The sequence below is a fragment of the Tasmannia lanceolata genome, unplaced genomic scaffold (assembly GCF_043159265.1).
Source record: "Tasmannia lanceolata isolate RefF3 unplaced genomic scaffold, GAP_Taslan_0.1 ptg000012l, whole genome shotgun sequence".
NCBI classification, from domain to species: domain Eukaryota; kingdom Viridiplantae; phylum Streptophyta; class Magnoliopsida; order Canellales; family Winteraceae; genus Tasmannia; species Tasmannia lanceolata.
Window position 1 is genome coordinate 50,667,207 of NW_027518689.1, and position 18,579 is coordinate 50,685,785.

Sequence of the window (18,579 nt, forward strand, 5' to 3'; positions counted from 1 at the left end):
TGCATGGGATGTCAAATCGGCATGAAACCAATAATATGTTGTAACTCTGTGGTATTGACATAGAGTTGGGGTCCTTGGAGGGAGACTGATCATTTTACTTTCTTGTACTTAATTACATTTTACTTTATTGACTTCATTGTTCCAAACACGTACGACAACATATATCACTAGGAGTTTGATGTGATTAAGCCATTGTAGATGGCTTTCTTGCTTATATGATAGTTGCTTAGTATGTATTTGTACTTATTCTAGCATTTCCCAAAGTTTCGTCTTAAAATTTCATCATTTGCATATATGTTTCCATACGTTTCCATGATTTTACAAGATTTTCACCGAAATTTCCAACCGAAACCGAAATATTCCAGTTTCTGTGCTGACGAAAACCAAAATTTAAAACCTTGCCCTTAAGAAGCATATATGGTTGATGATGGTGGCGGAATTTGTAATGGAATTGGTCGAAACAAATTCAGCGAAGGCATTTGTTTCGATAGAGGAGTTACAAGGCATTGCGCCAAAGACGTACGTATTTGAAGATTTGAACTCAAGGAAGATTTCTTCCCCAAGGATGAGGGATTGATGCAAATATAATCACATGTGATTAAAAAAAAGAAATTAAAAAAAGAAGAAGAATAAAGGTCAGATTGGGTATTTGATTTATACTTAAAAGTTAAAGCCATCTCTGTCGTTGGGCCCTGGTCCCTTTAATACAAATTTTTGACCATTAAAAAAAGGTATTTGGCAGATTGATCTCCATGAACATGGGTGAACCCTTTGGCTTCATTTTTCATTAAACCATAGTAAGGGAGAATTTTTTTTTTTTGGTATGATTATTTTTTGAATTGGCTGCTTACACCTGCTTATAAATAAAACTGAAAATTTTCCATCAGATCATTCAACGAAGGAAAATAATGGATTCTCTGACATGAGAACTATTGTTAATGCACATCCAAGCACAAAATTCTGGCATATAAAATTAAGAGAGCATCTCGCCATAAGGGATTTGAGATTGGCTTCCAGATTTTGCTCTCTTCTTTTTGGAACTTTTTCTGGAACTTTTTCTAGCAGCCGGAGATGAACTTTCAGAACTTGTAGATGTTCTTGTTGATCTTATAGAAAGGGTTTTTGTCCAAGATGCTGATGAAAATATTTCACTTCTTATAGTCTTGCTACTTATTGGCGATATGTCTGTCCTAAGCCTTTCCTTTGCAAGTGTTTCATTTTCACCTTTTGATTTACTGGTCTCTGGCATGGTACTGGCTGAGTCTGAGTGTGCTGAGGAGAAATCTTCAATCCAATTAACTGGTCGTCCATCCTTCACACATTCTAATATGTTCACCACCTAAAGTTATACCAATCAAGAAATAAACCCATTAGACAATCCTTCCTCAGAAGAATCCAAACCGTCTAAATTCTATTTTTCATCTAAATATTCTTTTTCCTGGAACCCATCTAGCCCTTATTCCCTCCCCCCCCCCCCCCCCCCCCCCCCCAAGATCCTAATGCATAGTTTATTGTGCTATATATTAGTCCGCCACAGATCCTAATGCATAGTTTATTGTGCTATATATTAGTCTGGTTGTTGCCACTGTGGGGATGGGGCAACATAAGTTATTTGAAATCCAAGATAAGGTCATTGCAAGACAAGCTGTTTATCACTACCATGTGTCCTGTGAAAGTGTAGTGATATTTACAGATGATGATCAAGAGATTTGAACCTCATTCTTGCATGATCCGATCAGTTTCATCAGGCATTCACCATCAATATTTATTTTTAACTCTTTGGCAGCATAAAAAAAGGAACAAAAGCTGTGTCTTTCCCCTCTATATATCCCAGGGTTGGGAGGGCAGAGACCTTTGGTGCCCATTCCAGTCAAGAATTGTGAGGCCACAATCTTTATTGTACACCAATGTTTGACTTGACCCAAAACATGGGCACTGCTAAATATAAATGGTCTAATCAAATAGGTGCATATTAGAGCATGGAAGTCCTAGTGTGCAGAATGTTTATTTTCTCAGTCGTTAGATTGTTACATTTTCATAGTATATCACTGCTCTAACAATTAAGTTAATTTTGGTCGGGAATATCCTTCAAATTTAGCTATTTCCCTTGTGTATCTATCCACCAGATTTTAGGGGCATTTCCTAATCCATTCTTTCTCCTACTGCTATTGCCATGGATGCTTGTGTTTAGATTCATTGCTTGAGATTTACCTTTTCCATGGGTAGCCTCTTGTCAGGATCTTTACTGAGACATTTTTCGGCTACCCGAACCATCCAGAAGAGCTGGTGAACATCATGTGAATCTACAATCTTAGAATCAATTAAGTCATGGTACTTTCTTTCCTTCAAAAGTGGTCTTGCCTGCATTAAATATGATTAGAGAACACCATGTAAGCAAAACCAATAAAAGATAAAACTCATCTTTCCCATAGAATTTGGTGGTTTTGTAAGATATCTGGTTACCAGAATTGTGTTGATCATGGTAAAAGAATGGAATGATAAAATCATTACCCATCCGACAAGACTCTTTTCCCCAATTGTTTTGTCCGTTGTCATCCGACCAGTGATCAGCTGTAATAGAACCATGCCAAAGGAATATACATCTGTCTTTTTTGAAACTTTCCCACTTTCTGCATATTCAGGTGCTAAGTACCCAAAAGTTCCAACAACCCGAGTGTCTGAAGAGTGATCCAAGCCCTCTTGTTGAGTTTTTGCAAGTCCGAAATCTCCAAGCTAGTAAACAATAAAGTGAAGTCAGTGGAAAATCTTGTCAATTTCCCTTTTGGGTTGATTTTCTAACATGTGAACTGAACCGTTTGAGATTAATACCAATGGTTCATAGTCATGCGTTACAAGAATGTTGTTCGGCCTCATGTCTCTGTGGATAATGTTTTTTTCGTGCAGATAATTTAAACCTTTAGCAGCTCCCACGGCTAGCTTCATCCTATCTGTCCAACTCAGAGGTCTGGGGCTGTGTTCTGCATCATTTAAAGTAATTTGAGAATAGAGTTGGATCTTTCTATTAACTTCTGGTGGAATAGACAACAACTTATCTTTACAAATTGCTAGCAAAATGTAAGCAAGGAGCTGATGGCTAAAGCCAAATGTAGCCTTGAGGGTTGTGGTAGCAGCCTTTTATGGTATAGATTAATATAATAAAAATAATTGGCTGAATAGGAATTCTTTGGAGCAAGCTATAAAATGCGGGTTGGGCCGGTAGCTATAAAATGATTCATGTGTCTCAACTTACTTCTTTGACCCAATATACTTACATACACAAACATGGCATATTTATTCTGTAGACATTGTATTTTCCAATGTCTCAAAACACAGATGCAGGCCAACACACGGCCAAAGCAAATCCTAGTCAACTTGGCCTGGCGCAATCAAATACTAGATTGACACTGTCATAATTCAAGAGCGTCAAATGAGTTTTGATTGACTTTGTAGAGCAAAACGCGCAATTGGACAACAACGGGGCCAAGGTGTAATGAAGTCAACTCAAGCGAGTTGACAATGACGCGGGGGAGTTTTAAATATATGGTATTTTCTCTATTCCCTCCCTCTAATAAATAACCCTATCTGTAACATAAATACGATATATATATATATATATATATATATATATATATATAGAGGAAAGTGTTGGTGAGCTTAAGCGCCCCAATCACAGGGTCCCACATTTTCTGTGGTGATCCAAACCATTCATTTGCAAGGCCCTATCATAGATAGGGTGTGTACCAAAAATCAGCTCCATAGGATCATCCTAACCCATCCATTTGTGGAGGTCAAAATGGACAGACATTATTTGTCCACAAATCTGCCCATTTTTGTCCTCCACAAATGGAGGGGTTAGGATGATCCTATGGAGCTGATTTTTGGTACACACCCTATCTATGATAGGGCCTTGCAAATGAATGGTTTGGATCACCACAGAAAATGTGGGACCCATGTGATTGGGCGCTTAAGCTCACCATAAGTTTGGTGAGCTTAAGCTCACCAACACTTTCCTCATATATATATATATATATATGAGGAAAGTGAAGCTACACCGCCTGCTTAAAATACAATGGGCCCACATTGTTTTGGTGATCCAAAGAATTCATTTGATTGGCCCTCACATAGATAGGGTGTCCACCAAAAATCAGCTCCATAGGATCATCCCAACCCTACGATTTGTGGAGGCAAAAATGAACGTGTAAAAATCTTCGCAAATTTGTCCATTTTTGCCTCCACAGTTTGAAGGGTTGGGATGATCCTATGGAGCTGATTTTTGGTGGACACCCTATCTATGTGAGGGCCAATCAAATGAATGGTTTGGATCACCAAAACAATGTGGGCCCATTGTATTTTAAGCAGGCGGTGTAGCTAAGTTAGCTACACCGGCGGTGTAGCTTCACTTTCCTCATAGCTTCACTTTCCTCTCTCTCTCTCTCTATATATATATATGTATATATATATATATATATATATATATATATATATGTATATATATATATGTATATATATATATATATGTATATGTATATATATATGTATATATATATATATATGTATGTATACATGTATATATATGTATGTATACATATACATATATGTATGTATATATATATACATATACATATGAGAAAAGTGTAGCTACACATACGTGTAGCTAACTTAGCTACACCAACGACTAAAAATACAGTGGGCCCCCCATTGTTTGGGTGATGCAAACCATTCATTTGATGGGCCCTCACATAGATAGGGTGTGCCCAAAAAATAAGCTCCATAGGATCATCTCAACCCTACGATTTGTGGAGGCAAAAATGGACGTGTAAAAACCTTCACAAATCTGTCCATTTTTGCCTCCACAGTTTGAAGGGTTGGGATCATCCAATGGAGCTGATTTTTTTAGCACACCCTATCAATGTGAGGGCCTATCAAATGAATGGTTTGGATCACCCAAACAATGTGGGCCCACTGTATTTTAAGCCGTCGGTGTAGCTAAGTTAGCTACACGTATGTGTAGCTTCACTTAACTCTCTCTCTCTCTCTATATATATATATATATATGAGAGAACATTTCCTACACACTTGTGTAGGTAAGTTACCTACGCACTACCTTAAAATAGAGTGGGGGCCCACATTGTTTGGGTGATCCAAACAATTCATTTGAATGGTCCTCACATAGATAGGGTGTCCACAAAAAATCAGATCCATTTTACCTCCACAAATCGTAGGGTTAGGATGATCCTATGGATCTGATTGTTTGTGGACACCCTATCTATGTGAGGACCATTCAAATGAATTGTTTGGATCACCCAAACAATGTGGGCCCCCACTGTATTTTAAGGTAGTGCGTAGGTAACTTACCTACACAAGTGTGTAGGAAATGTTCACTCATATATATATATATATATATATATATATATATATGAGAAAACGGTTTCTACACACAAATGTAGCTAAGTTATCTACACACTAGCTTAAAACATAGTAGAGGCCCACATTGTTTGGGTGATCCAAACCATTCATTTGATTGGCCCTCACATAGATAGGGTGTCCACAAAAAATCAGCTCCATAGGATCATCCTAACCCTTCGAACCGTGGAGGCAAAAAATGGATAGATTTGTGAAGGTTTATACACGTCCATTTTACCACCACAAATCGTAGGGTTTGGATGATCCTATGGAGCTGATTTTTTGTGGACACCCTATCTATGTGAGGGCCAATCAAATGAATGGTTTGGATCACCCAAACAATATGCCCTCCACTGTTTTTTAAGCTAGTGTGTAGATAACTTATCTACACTTGTGTGTAGAAACCGTTCTCTCTCTCTCTCTCTCTCTCTCTATATATATATATATATATATATATATATATATATATATATATATGGAAAACTGCTCTGACCTAGAGCTCCAAAACAGTGTGGGCCCACATTTTTGGGGTGATCCAAAGCATTCATTTGAAAGGCCCTTACATAGATAGGGTGTGTACTAAAAATCAGGTCCATAGGATCATCCTAACCCATCCAAAAGTGGAGAGCAAAATCACGTTGCTTATCTGAGCTCGAGCTCAGAAACTGTTTTCCCATTTATATATAATTTTCCATTTTTCTCAACCAAAAGTTATACATCATTGCATCTAATGAATATTGTATGACACTAGTATACCATTCTTAATCCTTGGTGGTGTCTTCACGGGGAAGAAAGTTACTATTCTTTGACATTGATAAAAATGTGATGGGTAAGGAGGTCTCCCCTAGTCGCTGATTCGGGTGTTGGTTGGTTTGAATGAGCTTGATCTCTTCACAAGCCTTATATTTTGATATGTTCCTGTGGTCTTGTTTCGACTAAACCTTATGTCAGTTCTTGTTTTTTTTTACTTTGATTATGGCTATAAATAGAAGAATAAAATATGACAACAAGTATATTGAAACTTCTGGCTTATGATATGCTATTTTTGAGGTTATGGACAATAGTTAAAAAGAAATATAGAAAGGGTTCACAGTTCATTAGTGGTGTAGGCTGTTAGAGTATTTGCCTATCATTGTCATTATATGTTACGATATAGTGTGTACTCTTATTTTTCATGTATTTAAGACGAGGCTCGTCTTACATTAGGAGAAAGTGGCATACTTGTAATATATGAAGTCTCACATGGAAAGACAACATTATCTGCTTGTAACCAAAGGAAAATAAGATAGAGCATTGGAAAATATAATGCCAAAGTTTGTTTCTTCGTTTTTTTGATACATAAATATTTATATGCTATGCGCCACATGATGTGGAGAGACACTTGCTCTGCAATGACCTGGTCATTGATTTGAGATGTATAAGTTGAGTAGCACCAAGGTTTCCGTACCTTTATCCACAATTTATCTACCGCAGAACATAAAATGAAAATAAGAATGAAACCCTGACTGACTTCACACGGAGGGAAAGACTGGGATCACAGATGGGTCATGCTAGCTTAGTAGGTTGCCACACGGAAAAAGAATAAAGCTGAAGTTAAAGATATTGTACAATTGGTACAATTAAAAAGATAAACAAAAATATTCCAAAAAAGATATTGTACAATTGGTACCTGAGAGATGTTTGTCGAGTGAACCATTGCAGACGAACTCATAAACAAGCAGCCTGTGATTTCCTTCTGAGCATGAACCCAGCAGCTTGACCACATTCTCGTGTATAGCCGTGCTGAGTACGCGAACCTCGCTCTTAAATTCTTTTTCTCCTTGCATACTTGCATCTTTATGTTGTTTAACTGCGATCTTCTTCCCATTCTTCAGCCTCCCTTTATAAACAGAGCCAAATCCACCTTCAGATAGAAAGTTTTTTATGGAGAAATTGTCTGTAGCAGCTTGAAGCTCATCATATTTGAATTCCCTCACTGATCCACTCATTGGTCGGCCATTTTCACAGTCTAAACATACAGAATTCTCTAACTGTGCCTGTCCAAACATCAAAAACTCCTGATCATCATTCCTGCCTCTCTGTCTCTGCCCTGCATTTTGATTCAATATTTCATCTTCTTCTCGGCCAATTTTTTGGTTTTTGAAAGTGGTTTTTGGTGATCCATCATCTGAGGTGTTTCTGTTTGTGGTTATGTAGTTTTCTTCCTCTTGCAGAGGAAGGGGAGAATGTTTTACTTCATGGAAGCTTGAGCTTGATGAAGCATCATGGTTCCTTCTGTTCGGGCTTGAATCTGTATTTAGTGAGGTATCACTTGATATGGATTTTGAAAACAAAGGTATCCTTGAACTATTCCATGGGGGTCCTTTCTCACTATCGGTTCTTGACTCTTCACCTATGCTTTTCTTGGTAGGGCTCCTGCACTCTGAAAGAAAATGTGGGAACATAATGAATATGGGATGCCCCAAATTCTGATACATATCTTACCATATCATCCTAGAAAGAATTGTATTCAGATGTTATGGGCTACTAGTTTTCAATACATCTTCCTTTAGTATTATCTGATTGAAATATAGTTACATATTGGTTGGAGCCTAGCTCTGCAGTTATAGTGAAGGGCAATTCATGAAATGAGTCTTAATCTTTTCTGAACTTCAAACTTGTGGATTTTGAGAATACAAGTATTGAAAATGTGATGATTGAACTTACTCTTTGGAGAGAATTCCAAGCTGAAAAGATCATCTGGAGTTCCTGGTAACATCTCATCATATGTTACAAAGCTGCTCCAGCTTACATCATTGTTCATTGTGTTGTTTTCTGATGTTTTAGGACCCCTCAACTTTTCAACACTGTTGTTACGCTTCATCCTTGAGATTCCACATGATAGCTTCTCCAGGAAGTATTTCTTTTCTTTCTTCATCTGCCTGTATAAAATCAGAGTTCAGGATCAAGGTATTAAAGATCCCCTGTGCTGTGGTTTACCGCAGAAATCATATGACCTAATAACCTTTTGGGATGAAATTGCAATAGCTTGTTGAACACTACCTACTCTCTCTCTCTCTCTCTCTCTCTCTCTCTCTCTCTCTCTCTCTCTCTCTCTCTCTCTAAGTATTCTCTTTTTTGAATATACAAGCTATTACAGAAACATTAGGAAATTCAGTAGTTTTTCATAATTGTCCCCTAGACTTGACTTACCTGTCGAGAATAATCCATGTTGCTTGCAGTTTTTTGACAGCTTCTTGAGCAATTACCTTCGGTGAAGATGCCAACACCGTCCACACATCAAAATCAATCTGATGATATTGCTTGGTTATAGGCAACTTAATAAACATTAGTACCAGCCTATGTAATAGTTAGTGTATAATATAAACATGGCGGCAGTATGGCCTGCTATAACCTAGAATTTGGGGGAGCAGATATGTATGACATATGAGGCCTGAAGCACCTTTATGTTATATGCCCTTAGTTTTTGTGCTCTTAGGCATGAAAAATCCTTATAAAATCCATTAACTCTTTCATTCCTAAACATGGAGTTGGGTTGAAAATGTAAACCCATGTGTACAGAACCCAAGAGGGGGGAGGGGGTATGCACATGACTCCTTTTCGTCTCTCCATTTGGTTTTTTTCAGTAACCATAAGTGGCCATTTGGATACGCGGATTTTAGAATCTTGGATTTCCTCAAAATCCTGTATTGGAGACAAGAGAAGGAGACCGTCCGTTTCGCTCCTCTTTAGAATCTTGGAATTTGAGTAAGAAATCCAGGTTTTAGAAATCTCTCTCCCATCTTGAGATTTCTAAAACCTGGAATGATGCGTGATCTCGTACTCTCTTGCTGACGGAGAGAAGGGAGAGAAATCAGAACATGATGGCTCCTTCTCTCGTCTCCCACCTACGATTTTAAAGAAATCCAAGATTCTAAAATCCATGTATCCAAACGGCCCCTACATTTTGAGAAAGATTCAGGAGAATCGTCCACCTCAATTGAAGTGCCGATTCTAAGCTTTTTGACTCATGTCTTAGCCAATCAGCCAATCATTTCTAGAGCAGGATTAGTAACTAAAAAAACTTGTCCACTAAGGAGTCTGTAAAAATGTATTGACCTTGTGCATTTTGTACAGTTTACGTATCTGCAAAAGCTCCATGTTGTTCTCATACTCTTCTGTCTTCTTTGCAACTGCTTCGTTGGTAATTTTTTGGCTTCCTCCAAGTATCGAACTAGGGTCTACTTTGCTCTTATATCCCACTGAAAAGAAGGGAAGAAAAGAAAGAAAAAAGAAGACAACAGTAAATACCGATTTGCCATGATCCTGGGTGTGAGCTCTTCTGCATGTTTGATGGTCTTTTTCTTTATCTATTTCATGGAAAAAGCATGAATTCTTACACAGTGTTTTGGCTCCCTTCAAAGGAAACATACTAGTAGTATTAACCTGGTGAAGAATTCCAAGCAATATGAGCTTGTCGCCAGGCTTAAGTGATAAGCCATGCAAGGCCCATTTGAGCGCGCTCAAACTAATGTCTCTCGATGCATCCTCGATCACCACCACCCTTTGTCGAGCCGTCTGTGACATGGTGCTGCCTATTGGAGAAGCTGTTGGAATGTGTTTTTACTCTTTACAGTCTAGAAAGATGTATTGGCATGTATTAATGGAACAGAGTAAATAGCTGAGTTGTGCTCTGGGTTCGTCTTCAGATGTTGAAATGATGGTTAGAAACTCAGGAGTTTTGTGTTTTTAAGAAATGAAATGCTGGAATTCTCCTCAGTAGGTAATTGTCAGGAATCCAGATTGATTTTTGCAAAAATCTCTGAGATTGTATGATTGACTTATGTCAGGGGGATTGAAAATGGAAAAAAAAAAAACAAAGAATGATACTCTCTTGTTAATCCTTAGCTTGGTAGTTTTGCAACCTGATTTCAGAATGAAGAAGGCCCGAAACCGATCAGCTCTGCTAATCTTATGGATTGATATCGTTTTGTTTAGATTGAGAGGCAAGTCCAGGAGGAAATTGGCAAAGGCGGCGTGGTGGTGGTGAATCCAGGTGAGCATCTCCGGTACATGTTCGATGGCATATTCGGATATCCAAATGTAGGCCTGAATTGTTTTTCAGTGATGGAGGGTTAGGTTTAGATGATTTAACGTGAACTTCAATGCTTAAAACCTTTCAGTTTTTGTCTGTACCGACAGGGAAGCGGAGATTCTGATAACTGATAAAACTAGTGTTTTGTGAAGCCTGCTTTAGCTGGCAAGTAGATTTCTTTTATGGGTTACCTGTTTTCAACCATATTTTATTTGAAGAAAGACAAAGAGAATGAATATATGTTTACAATACAAAGCGGTACTTAGGGATGGATTGATGGGGTGTGTGTCATTATTTTATTGTGTTAATGGATTCAATGATTTGTATGCAGCTGTTATAGCCAGTTTTTGAAATAGATTATTATTCCATTGAGGCTTTTAGATGATGATTTGGATTACTTTTTGGTAGAACAGGCTAATTCGTTTTTTACTTTCAAGGTCGATTGGGAATCATATATTAACCTTATGTTTGGATTTCTTTGGAGACGGCAACCAAGTGAAAGATTGCAGATATGGATGGAGTGATTTCTTAAAGAAATATAATTACTATGTTCTGTCTCCTCTGATGTTTTTATTTTTGTTTTATTTAGGTGTCAACGATCGAAAACTTGGGGGTCAAACTGAAACTCTTGCTAACACCTTTGCTTGTTAAGGAGCTTGCTAACTTGGGTTTACCCTCAAAGGCTGCCCAGTTTGCTTGTTCTACCGGTTGCGAGGGACTAAATAGGTTTCTTGGAACTTAGGAAACTGTGATTTTGGTCTGGGTTCTGAAAGAGTCGGAACTTGTAGATCTTGTCTCAGGGTTCAGTTGTGTCTCCTCCAACGTACTGGGAAATTATTATATTATGTTTATAGTTTCTTATAAAAACTTTATTTTATTACTCTTAAGTAAATGTTTTATTTGTTGTTTTATGAGGAATGCGCTGTACATGCCATTGCAATTCTGCAGCTATTTTACTCTAGCCATAAAAAATAGGTTGCTTGTATTATGATATGAACTGATAAATAATATATATAGGGAAATGATTTCAGCACTACCATTAGGGGTGGCAATGGTTCGGTTTCGGTTTGGTTCCGCCAATTTTGCCACCCCTTACTCATAATAATTGGAAATATTCGGTTTCGGTTCGGTTTGATCCCAAAACCGAACCAAACCGAAATTTGAATCGGTTTGGTTTAACCAAACCGAAACCGAATTTTCGGTTCGGTTTAGGCTCGGTTCCGGTTCGGTTCGGCCAATTTTGCCACCCCTAACTACCATGCTTTGATAATGATGCGCGAATCATCTTAACGTTTAGTATTTAAAGTGCTGTCAGAATAATATCACAGTTATCAAAAAGCTCTTAGAAGCTTTTAAAATACTAAACGACAAGAAGGGTCGCTCATCTTGATCAAAACATGGTAGCGCTGAAATCATTTCCCTATATATATATAAGCAATTTCACAAAAGCAATTTTGCAGACCCTGCTTTTCAGTAAAGTGCCACCTCATGAAAAAGATAATTCAGCTATGAGGTGTCTCTTCCCTCTTGAAAGAGAGGAACTGCAAAATATGTCTTTGTGCGAATTGCCTACAAATTCCCCCACGCCACCTTCCTCAATTTTATTCAATTCTCAACTCAACTCAACTTATCTCAACTAAGCTTTTGTCTCAAATTAGTTCAATTTTATTCAATTCAAATTTAAAAAAGATGTTGTGGTTTTTGTAAGGAAATCCCCATGAGCCTTTTACATAATAGCACCCCCCTTATATTAAAAAGTAAGGGAAGGTAAGGTAAAGACATAGAATGTTGGGATGATTGTCTTGCAAGTGTAAAATTGAGGGTAGTTGGTGAGGATAAAGGTATTTTGGGACTGTAAAAAGGAGGGGTTTAGTTAATAACTTTAACTAGGATGTTACAATATAGAAGGTTTATGGAAACTTCTTACTCAAGTAGAGAGGCATGATAGTAAGTCTATTAAAGGAAACAGTTGAGAGACAGTGTTGAGAGAGTGGATTTTATAATATATGTACTCGTATTTGCTTCTCTCCAGATGTGCGAGATTCCCCACGAACTGAAACTGTTAAGGTTCTGAAAAGTTTGGGCAAGCATTGAGGATTTTCGACATGGCGGTTTTGATCTGCCATTGATGATATTGTTAGAATAGAATGAGTCTGCTTCCATTCACAGCCTTTCAATCCATTGCAAGAATAACTCCGGTGTTTATGACGGCAAGTTCCAATTCAAAGATTTCTTCTTTGTTCTCTCCCATGGAGAACGCACTGATAACCGTACCGTTATTATCTCTGATGAGTTCACCGATTCCAACACCATCATTTGCTAGAGACGCATTTGTATTAAGTTTGAACTCACCTTGCATGGCTTCTGCCATGAAAAAGTCTTTGCTTTACTTTGTTTTGGTATCAGGGTACAACAAAAATTGATAGCAATTCTTTGGTTCAGTTGATAGCAATTTTTATATAAGTAATTTATATCTAGATTTGGTTCAACGGTAAGGTTGCTCCATTATGAACTAGTGGTCACGGGTTCGAGTCATGGAAACAGCCTCTTTGCAAAGCAGGGTTAAGGCTGCGTACATCAAGCCCTCCCCAGACCCCGCAATGGTGAGAGCCTCGTGTATAGGCCGCCCTTTTTTTGAATTTATATCTAGATTTAGTTTATGGGGAGTGCTAGCTGTACATGCCCTGTTTAATTGTAACTATTGACATTTACATAGCTATGTTCCTCTTCCTACACAAAAATAGGATCCATGTATTATATGACCCGGTTTGTACTGTGGACCATAATTACCAAATCCCATTTAAGTGGCCCTATTTAAAAAAGAAAAAAAAGAAAAAAAAATTGTAGGGCCGATGTTTAATACTCTGTTTAAAATGCTTCATAGCAAAAATTGCATTTTTAGGAAAACATTTAAAACACATTTTAGACATTAAATGCATTTTTTTTGGCCGACTTTTTGGCGTTGCCCTCCCTATTTTGTGTAAATGGCAAAATTATTCCTGATGAGTCCTTTATAACATTTAGTATTCGTCTTTTATCGATGTTGACATCATTTCTTTTACAATGTTGATATTGAAGTTAATGATATTTTTTGGATTTTGTTTTACTTATACCTAGATACACATGCACAGGGGTTGGGCATATAGATCAATGGTTGAGGCTTTGTATCTCAATAGGTTCAATCCCACCTTACCCACCAAAAAAAAGAAAGAAAAAGAGATACACTTGCAGAGATATATAAACGTATACGATATAGCCTTCTTTAATTCATTTTTTTAAAACCAAAATGGATTAAACATGTTTTATTCATTCAATATAATTTTTGCGGTTCAATTTATTTGACCTTTTTATGACATTTTTTAACCAATGCCGCATTAAACCCAAACTTTTTTCCATCTTTGTTTTTTTTTCTTTTTTCCGCAACATGTTTTGCTAACTATGATCTCGACATGCTTAGCAATGTTGAGATTGGTGCTGTCGTTCGGTATTTTGGTTGCGATATACATTGGATCCATTGCCAATGCCAATGGCACCTCCCATAGCACTAGCGCCATGTTAAGCTATGGGTAGGGCACCTTGGGATCCATTGGAGGGGCAGCCTGGGATCCATTGCCAGGGCCAAAGTGACCTTCTTGCTTTTTCGGGGAAAAAAATCAATATGGAATCTACATTTTTAGATTATTTTTTACAGCCAGCTGATGTCTCTTTGAGTGAAGGGGCTCTCCTTTGTCACATATTAGCATGTCAGCGGGACTTCGGTTAGGGTTGCCCTTCCTGGCTTCAAGAGATTTCTTTTTCCCATTCTCTTGTATATTAACTCCTTAAATAGGGATTTTTTTTTGGTTGGTAAGCTGGAATTGAACCCCCCAACCTCAAGGTCAAAGAGCAAAGCCTTTACAATTGAGCTAGCGGCTCAACCCATAGCTGTTTGTGCTCTTGATTGTAATATCTTTCTTTTGTATATTAATACACTGATAAGCCAAACCCAGCTTACCTATAAAATAAAAAAAATCTTTAAATGGGGGTATTTTTGTCATTTCCGGATTTTTCACCAGGACATCTCGATTGTATTTTGCTGTTCACAAAAACAAAAGAAAACGAAAAAATAAAACATAACAATCCAGTTGAAGTTACAAAGAAAAACAAAACAAACAAAGAGAGCCCATGATGAGGTCCTCAGCGCCCAAGAATCAAGATAAGAAAATGCTGAACTGAGGGAAATTTGCTTGAATATTATATATATAGAGGAATCCCCTTTATGTCATGCAACGTTGACACCTTTTGGATTGTCGAAAAGAAAAGGGACAGAGTGTGGGGATATTTAATGGAATTATGTCATGGTCTTGAGTGGGGCCAACCTATGATGCACCGGGTTGGACCTAGCCTAGTATGGGACAGGTTTAAAGCGCCATGCCTACTGCTTTCCATCGACTTTGGAGCTTTTGGCGTATTGGTAAGGTATCTAACAAATTTTGGGATTACATATGTTATCTAGTTTAAATGAGAGAGAGAGAGAGAGAGACCAATTTTGAAAGAAACAACTTGAAGGGCATCTCTCATTTAGAGTGAGAAGAAGGAACGTGACAAAAGGTTCTCAAGGGTGACAAGAGAGTGGTTTTCTCTAGGTTGTGAGTAAAGATAAGAAGGTTTTGAGAGCGGGATTTCAAAGGTGAGAGGGGGCCAGGGCTATAAAATATATAGAAGTGGGTTAATAGCTTTGAAATCTTTATTTATTTTTTATAGTTGAAATGTATTTTCCACAATCACACACATGTATTGTCTCTGTCTCTTTGTATTTTTTCACTGTTTTACTTGCATTCAGATCAGATTTGGCAGGTCGGTTTTCTTCAAAGTAGTATCAGAGCCAAGTTGGGACTATCTAATCATAGAAGAATAGTAAAGTTGAGTTTTTGGGGTTATTCTTGTTGAAAGTGAAACTTCGTAGCAAAGCATTTATTATCTAAATTTTTTTCGGTGATTTCCAAATGGTATTGAATTGAGCTACGACTGTTTAAATTGGTCCGTGTGTGAGTTTCTACTAATCTTTAGTGAGTTTTTTAATTAGATGTAAGGGGATTGACTTATGTTTAGATGTGTAGGTGATTCAAAATTGCAGCAAAGGTCTCAACCTTGAAATTTGATATTGATAACTTTGATGAAAGATGTAGCTTCACTCATTGGTAGAGAAGCATGAAGGACATCATGATTCAAGAAGGCCAAGTTAATGCATTAAAGGAAAATTGTGGCAGGCCAAAGATGATGCAAGATGCCAAGTGAAAACATGTCAAGTGTAGTAAACACAATTTCACTTACTATGTCTAGCAGATAGCATTATGTTAAATGTTATGTAAGAAGAATTAACGTCTACATTATGTGAAGTTGGAGAAGATATGCATTTTATATAGTTTGGCCACAAGTTGTATATGAAGCTTCAATTGTATGGGCTAAAAATGCATGAAGACGGTAATCTTCTGAAACATTGATGTGATCCAGGGAGGGGGGGAATAGAAGAAATAGGAGGAAAGAGGAGAATAGGAAGAAATGAAGAGTAGAAGAGAAGGAGAAGAGTAGAAGAGAAGTATAAGAGTAGAGGAGAAATTGGGGAAGAAAGGAGAAAGAGGGAAGGAAGAAGAAGAGAAGCTGTAGGGGAGAAATCAATTTTTTCAATTCATTAATTCATCATCAAAATCTAAAAACCCCAATGCATGAGGCCTATATATAGGCAATTAAAATAGCCTAGAAATAAAATAACATATAAATCTCTAAAAACTAAAACATGAAAATATAACCTAGAAACAAAATGACATGGAAATAAAAATCCTAAAATTTTTAATGGGCAAATATGCCACTTATTGGGCCAATAATACGCACCATTCTTCCCTTGTTGAAAATAACCGGCCTCGAGTTCTAGTCCACTTGGATCAAATATATAAATGACTAACTCCAGTGGTAGAAGTAGAAGACCATCGATATCATGCATCCGCCTAATAGAGATCTCCATAAGCAATCCATCCCGACAAGTACGCCGGAATGTAGAAATAGTAATCCCGATCAGTCCAATCATCTACTGAAACATACAGGTGTCTCGCTCATGCTGGGTGTAACATTCATAGGCAGCACCATATCCACATGAATAATATTTGCTAATATCTCCTCTGTGTCAGCAGAAAGCCCTGCAACTTACTCAAAGATATGACAATACTCCACAATGTGCTCTCGATCATCTATCTCTAGTAGTGGGTCATCGATCAGGTCACTCGCCTCTGACTCGCAAATGTGCTCTGTAAATTCTATCGATGGGTCAACCTCACGTGGCTCTGCCACAATGTCTGCTTGGATTGTGGAAGTGTCAAGCTCGCTATCTAAATGTTTGGCAGTCGGCCCTGAGGGAATCTCGAAATCATCATGCTCATCGATGTTGGCCTCGTCAACAATATCATCTGACAAACCATTGAAAATAACTGTGTCTAGCTCTGAGGCAATGGCCTCTGGCAGACTAAAAGCATCATCTGTGTCTGGCATGCCTCGGGAGTTGGTAATATCGGTCGTGGCATCTTCCTCCCATTCTAGATGTAGCCTCAAAAACAGGGAAAGAAGGAAACGGATAGACTGAGCATGAATCCCTGGTAGGTGTGGCCTCCCTAAGAGCCTCAAGCCCAAGATGCTTGTGAATGTAATTCAAGGTTACTTTCATGTCACCTATCATGTTTGAGTGCAGATCCAAAGTAGCTTGAGTGTGTTGTTTCCGGGCTCCTCGGGATAGGACTTGTCTTTGCCTCTGATGATAACAATAATAAGCCTTTCGAGCATATACCTTTGCGAACTCATCACGGACATCTTGCCATCGACTAAAACAAGGAATACCTAAGTCACTGTGTTCTCCTCTAGATATGTCTCCATTTCACCTTGGCATCTCTGCATACTGTATCCTTGACTCGACGAAGGATCATTTGATGATCATAACCACAGTAATTATGGTATGCATCAAGAGCTTTGATCCGTTATAGACACTCATCAACGAAAGTCCATAGGGATAATAGTAGTAATCGTGACTATAGAAATATGGAACCCATGTTGTAGTCATTGTGGGGCGAATCAAAGTCGCATAGCCCCCAAGACGGAATCTGTGGAAATCAGCCGTCAGATCTGTCCGTGATGTCGAAAGGAACACAATGCCTGTCGCAGATCTCAGATCGGACTCTCGGATAACCTGGATCAGCGGTCATACCAAAACTGACGAATGAGAAAAGTTGCACGAAGTAGTAGCTGCGCTCGTTGTGGGCTGCTGAGAATAGGCTGGGTAGACTTCTCATATTGTCTTGATTAACTCGTGTTGACGACGAGGCCAAATTCTGAACGGAAATGGCCCGAGTGAAAAGAGAGAAAGAGCGGTAATTTCCACACTCCCCCTTTTCCCCTTGGGCACTTTCATCTTGCTATTCTTTTCAAGTAATTTTAATACCCCCTTTCTTCCCTTGGACACCCCCGTTTCTTAGATTTTTTTTCACTAAAGTGGGTAACGTGACAGATAACATGACTACCACTTAAAGTAAAAAGAAAAAAGAAAAAAAATTCTTCTTTCTCTATCTATACTTTCTTCCTCTTCACATTTTCTCTACTCTCTCTCTCTCTCTCTTTCCCCATTCTCTCTCTGGTCTTTCTCTCTCCTCACTCCTCCAGTCTTTCTCTTCCATTTTTCTCTCTTTCATCTATTGGTCTCTCCCTTCCCTCTCTATATCACTCTCTCACTCTTCTACTCTTTTATTCTCTCTACACTTTCTCCACTCAAGGTTGTGAGCTCTCTCTCTCTCTCTCTCTCTCTCTCTCTCTCTCTCTCTCTCTCTCTCTCTCGTTATCTCTTGTCCTCCCTCGCATCTATCTCTTTCTGTCTCTCCCTCTCACCCCTCCTTCCCTTTCTCTCTTTCTCTCAATATTCTCTCTCTCACTCGGCCTCTCATCTCTCTCTCCCGTACTCTCTCTCTCTTGCCCTATCGTTCCCTTTTCTCGGTCATCTCTACTCTCTCTTTCCCATCTGTATTTTCTCCTCTTGCACTTCTCTCTCTCTCTCTCTCTCTCTCTCTCTCTCTCTCTCTCTTCTTCTT

At 38.3% G+C, this 18,579-nt stretch overlaps 2 protein-coding genes across 3 annotated transcripts in view; one reads left to right on the plus strand and one right to left on the minus strand.

Annotated features, from left to right (window-relative positions):
• The window catches only part of LOC143888425 (UV radiation resistance-associated protein), a 54,757-nt gene extending 43,337 nt beyond the window's left edge, over nucleotides 1-11,420 (plus strand). The window contains exon 7 of the mRNA XM_077392836.1: nucleotides 11,067-11,420. The gene's annotated coding sequence lies outside the window, so the exon portion shown is untranslated. The remainder of the gene's footprint in view (nucleotides 1-11,066) is intronic.
• LOC143888424 (uncharacterized) lies at nucleotides 760-10,507 on the minus strand. Of its 2 annotated transcripts, XM_077392834.1 has the most exons (9): nucleotides 9,783-10,507; nucleotides 9,502-9,644; nucleotides 8,596-8,693; nucleotides 8,110-8,324; nucleotides 7,073-7,825; nucleotides 2,830-2,978; nucleotides 2,512-2,733; nucleotides 2,212-2,361; nucleotides 760-1,339 (listed from the first exon to the last, which is right to left on the minus strand). In XM_077392834.1, exons 1-9 carry the CDS (start codon nucleotides 9,967-9,969, stop codon nucleotides 974-976), a joined length of 2,283 nt encoding a protein of 760 aa, XP_077248949.1. In that variant the 5' UTR covers nucleotides 9,970-10,507; the 3' UTR covers nucleotides 760-973. The 2 variants fall into 2 exon arrangements, with proteins under 2 accessions (XP_077248949.1, XP_077248948.1); XM_077392833.1 differs by having other exon boundaries at nucleotides 9,502-10,507.
• Nucleotides 11,421-18,579: the final 7,159 nt, after the last annotated feature.

Bases quoted from the DNA above. Each gene is read 5' to 3' on its own strand.
- LOC143888424 (XM_077392833.1), bottom strand. From the start codon at position 9,969: ATGTCACAGACGGCTCGACAAAGGGTGGTGGTGATCGAGGATGCATCG. The intron at 8,694-9,501 runs GTCAATACATTT...CAATATCATCAG, and splicing joins AACTGTACAAAATGCACAAG to ATTGATTTTGATGTGTGGAC. The intron at 8,325-8,595 runs GTAAGTCAAGTC...GATTTTATACAG, and splicing joins ACATGGATTATTCTCGACAG to GCAGATGAAGAAAGAAAAGA.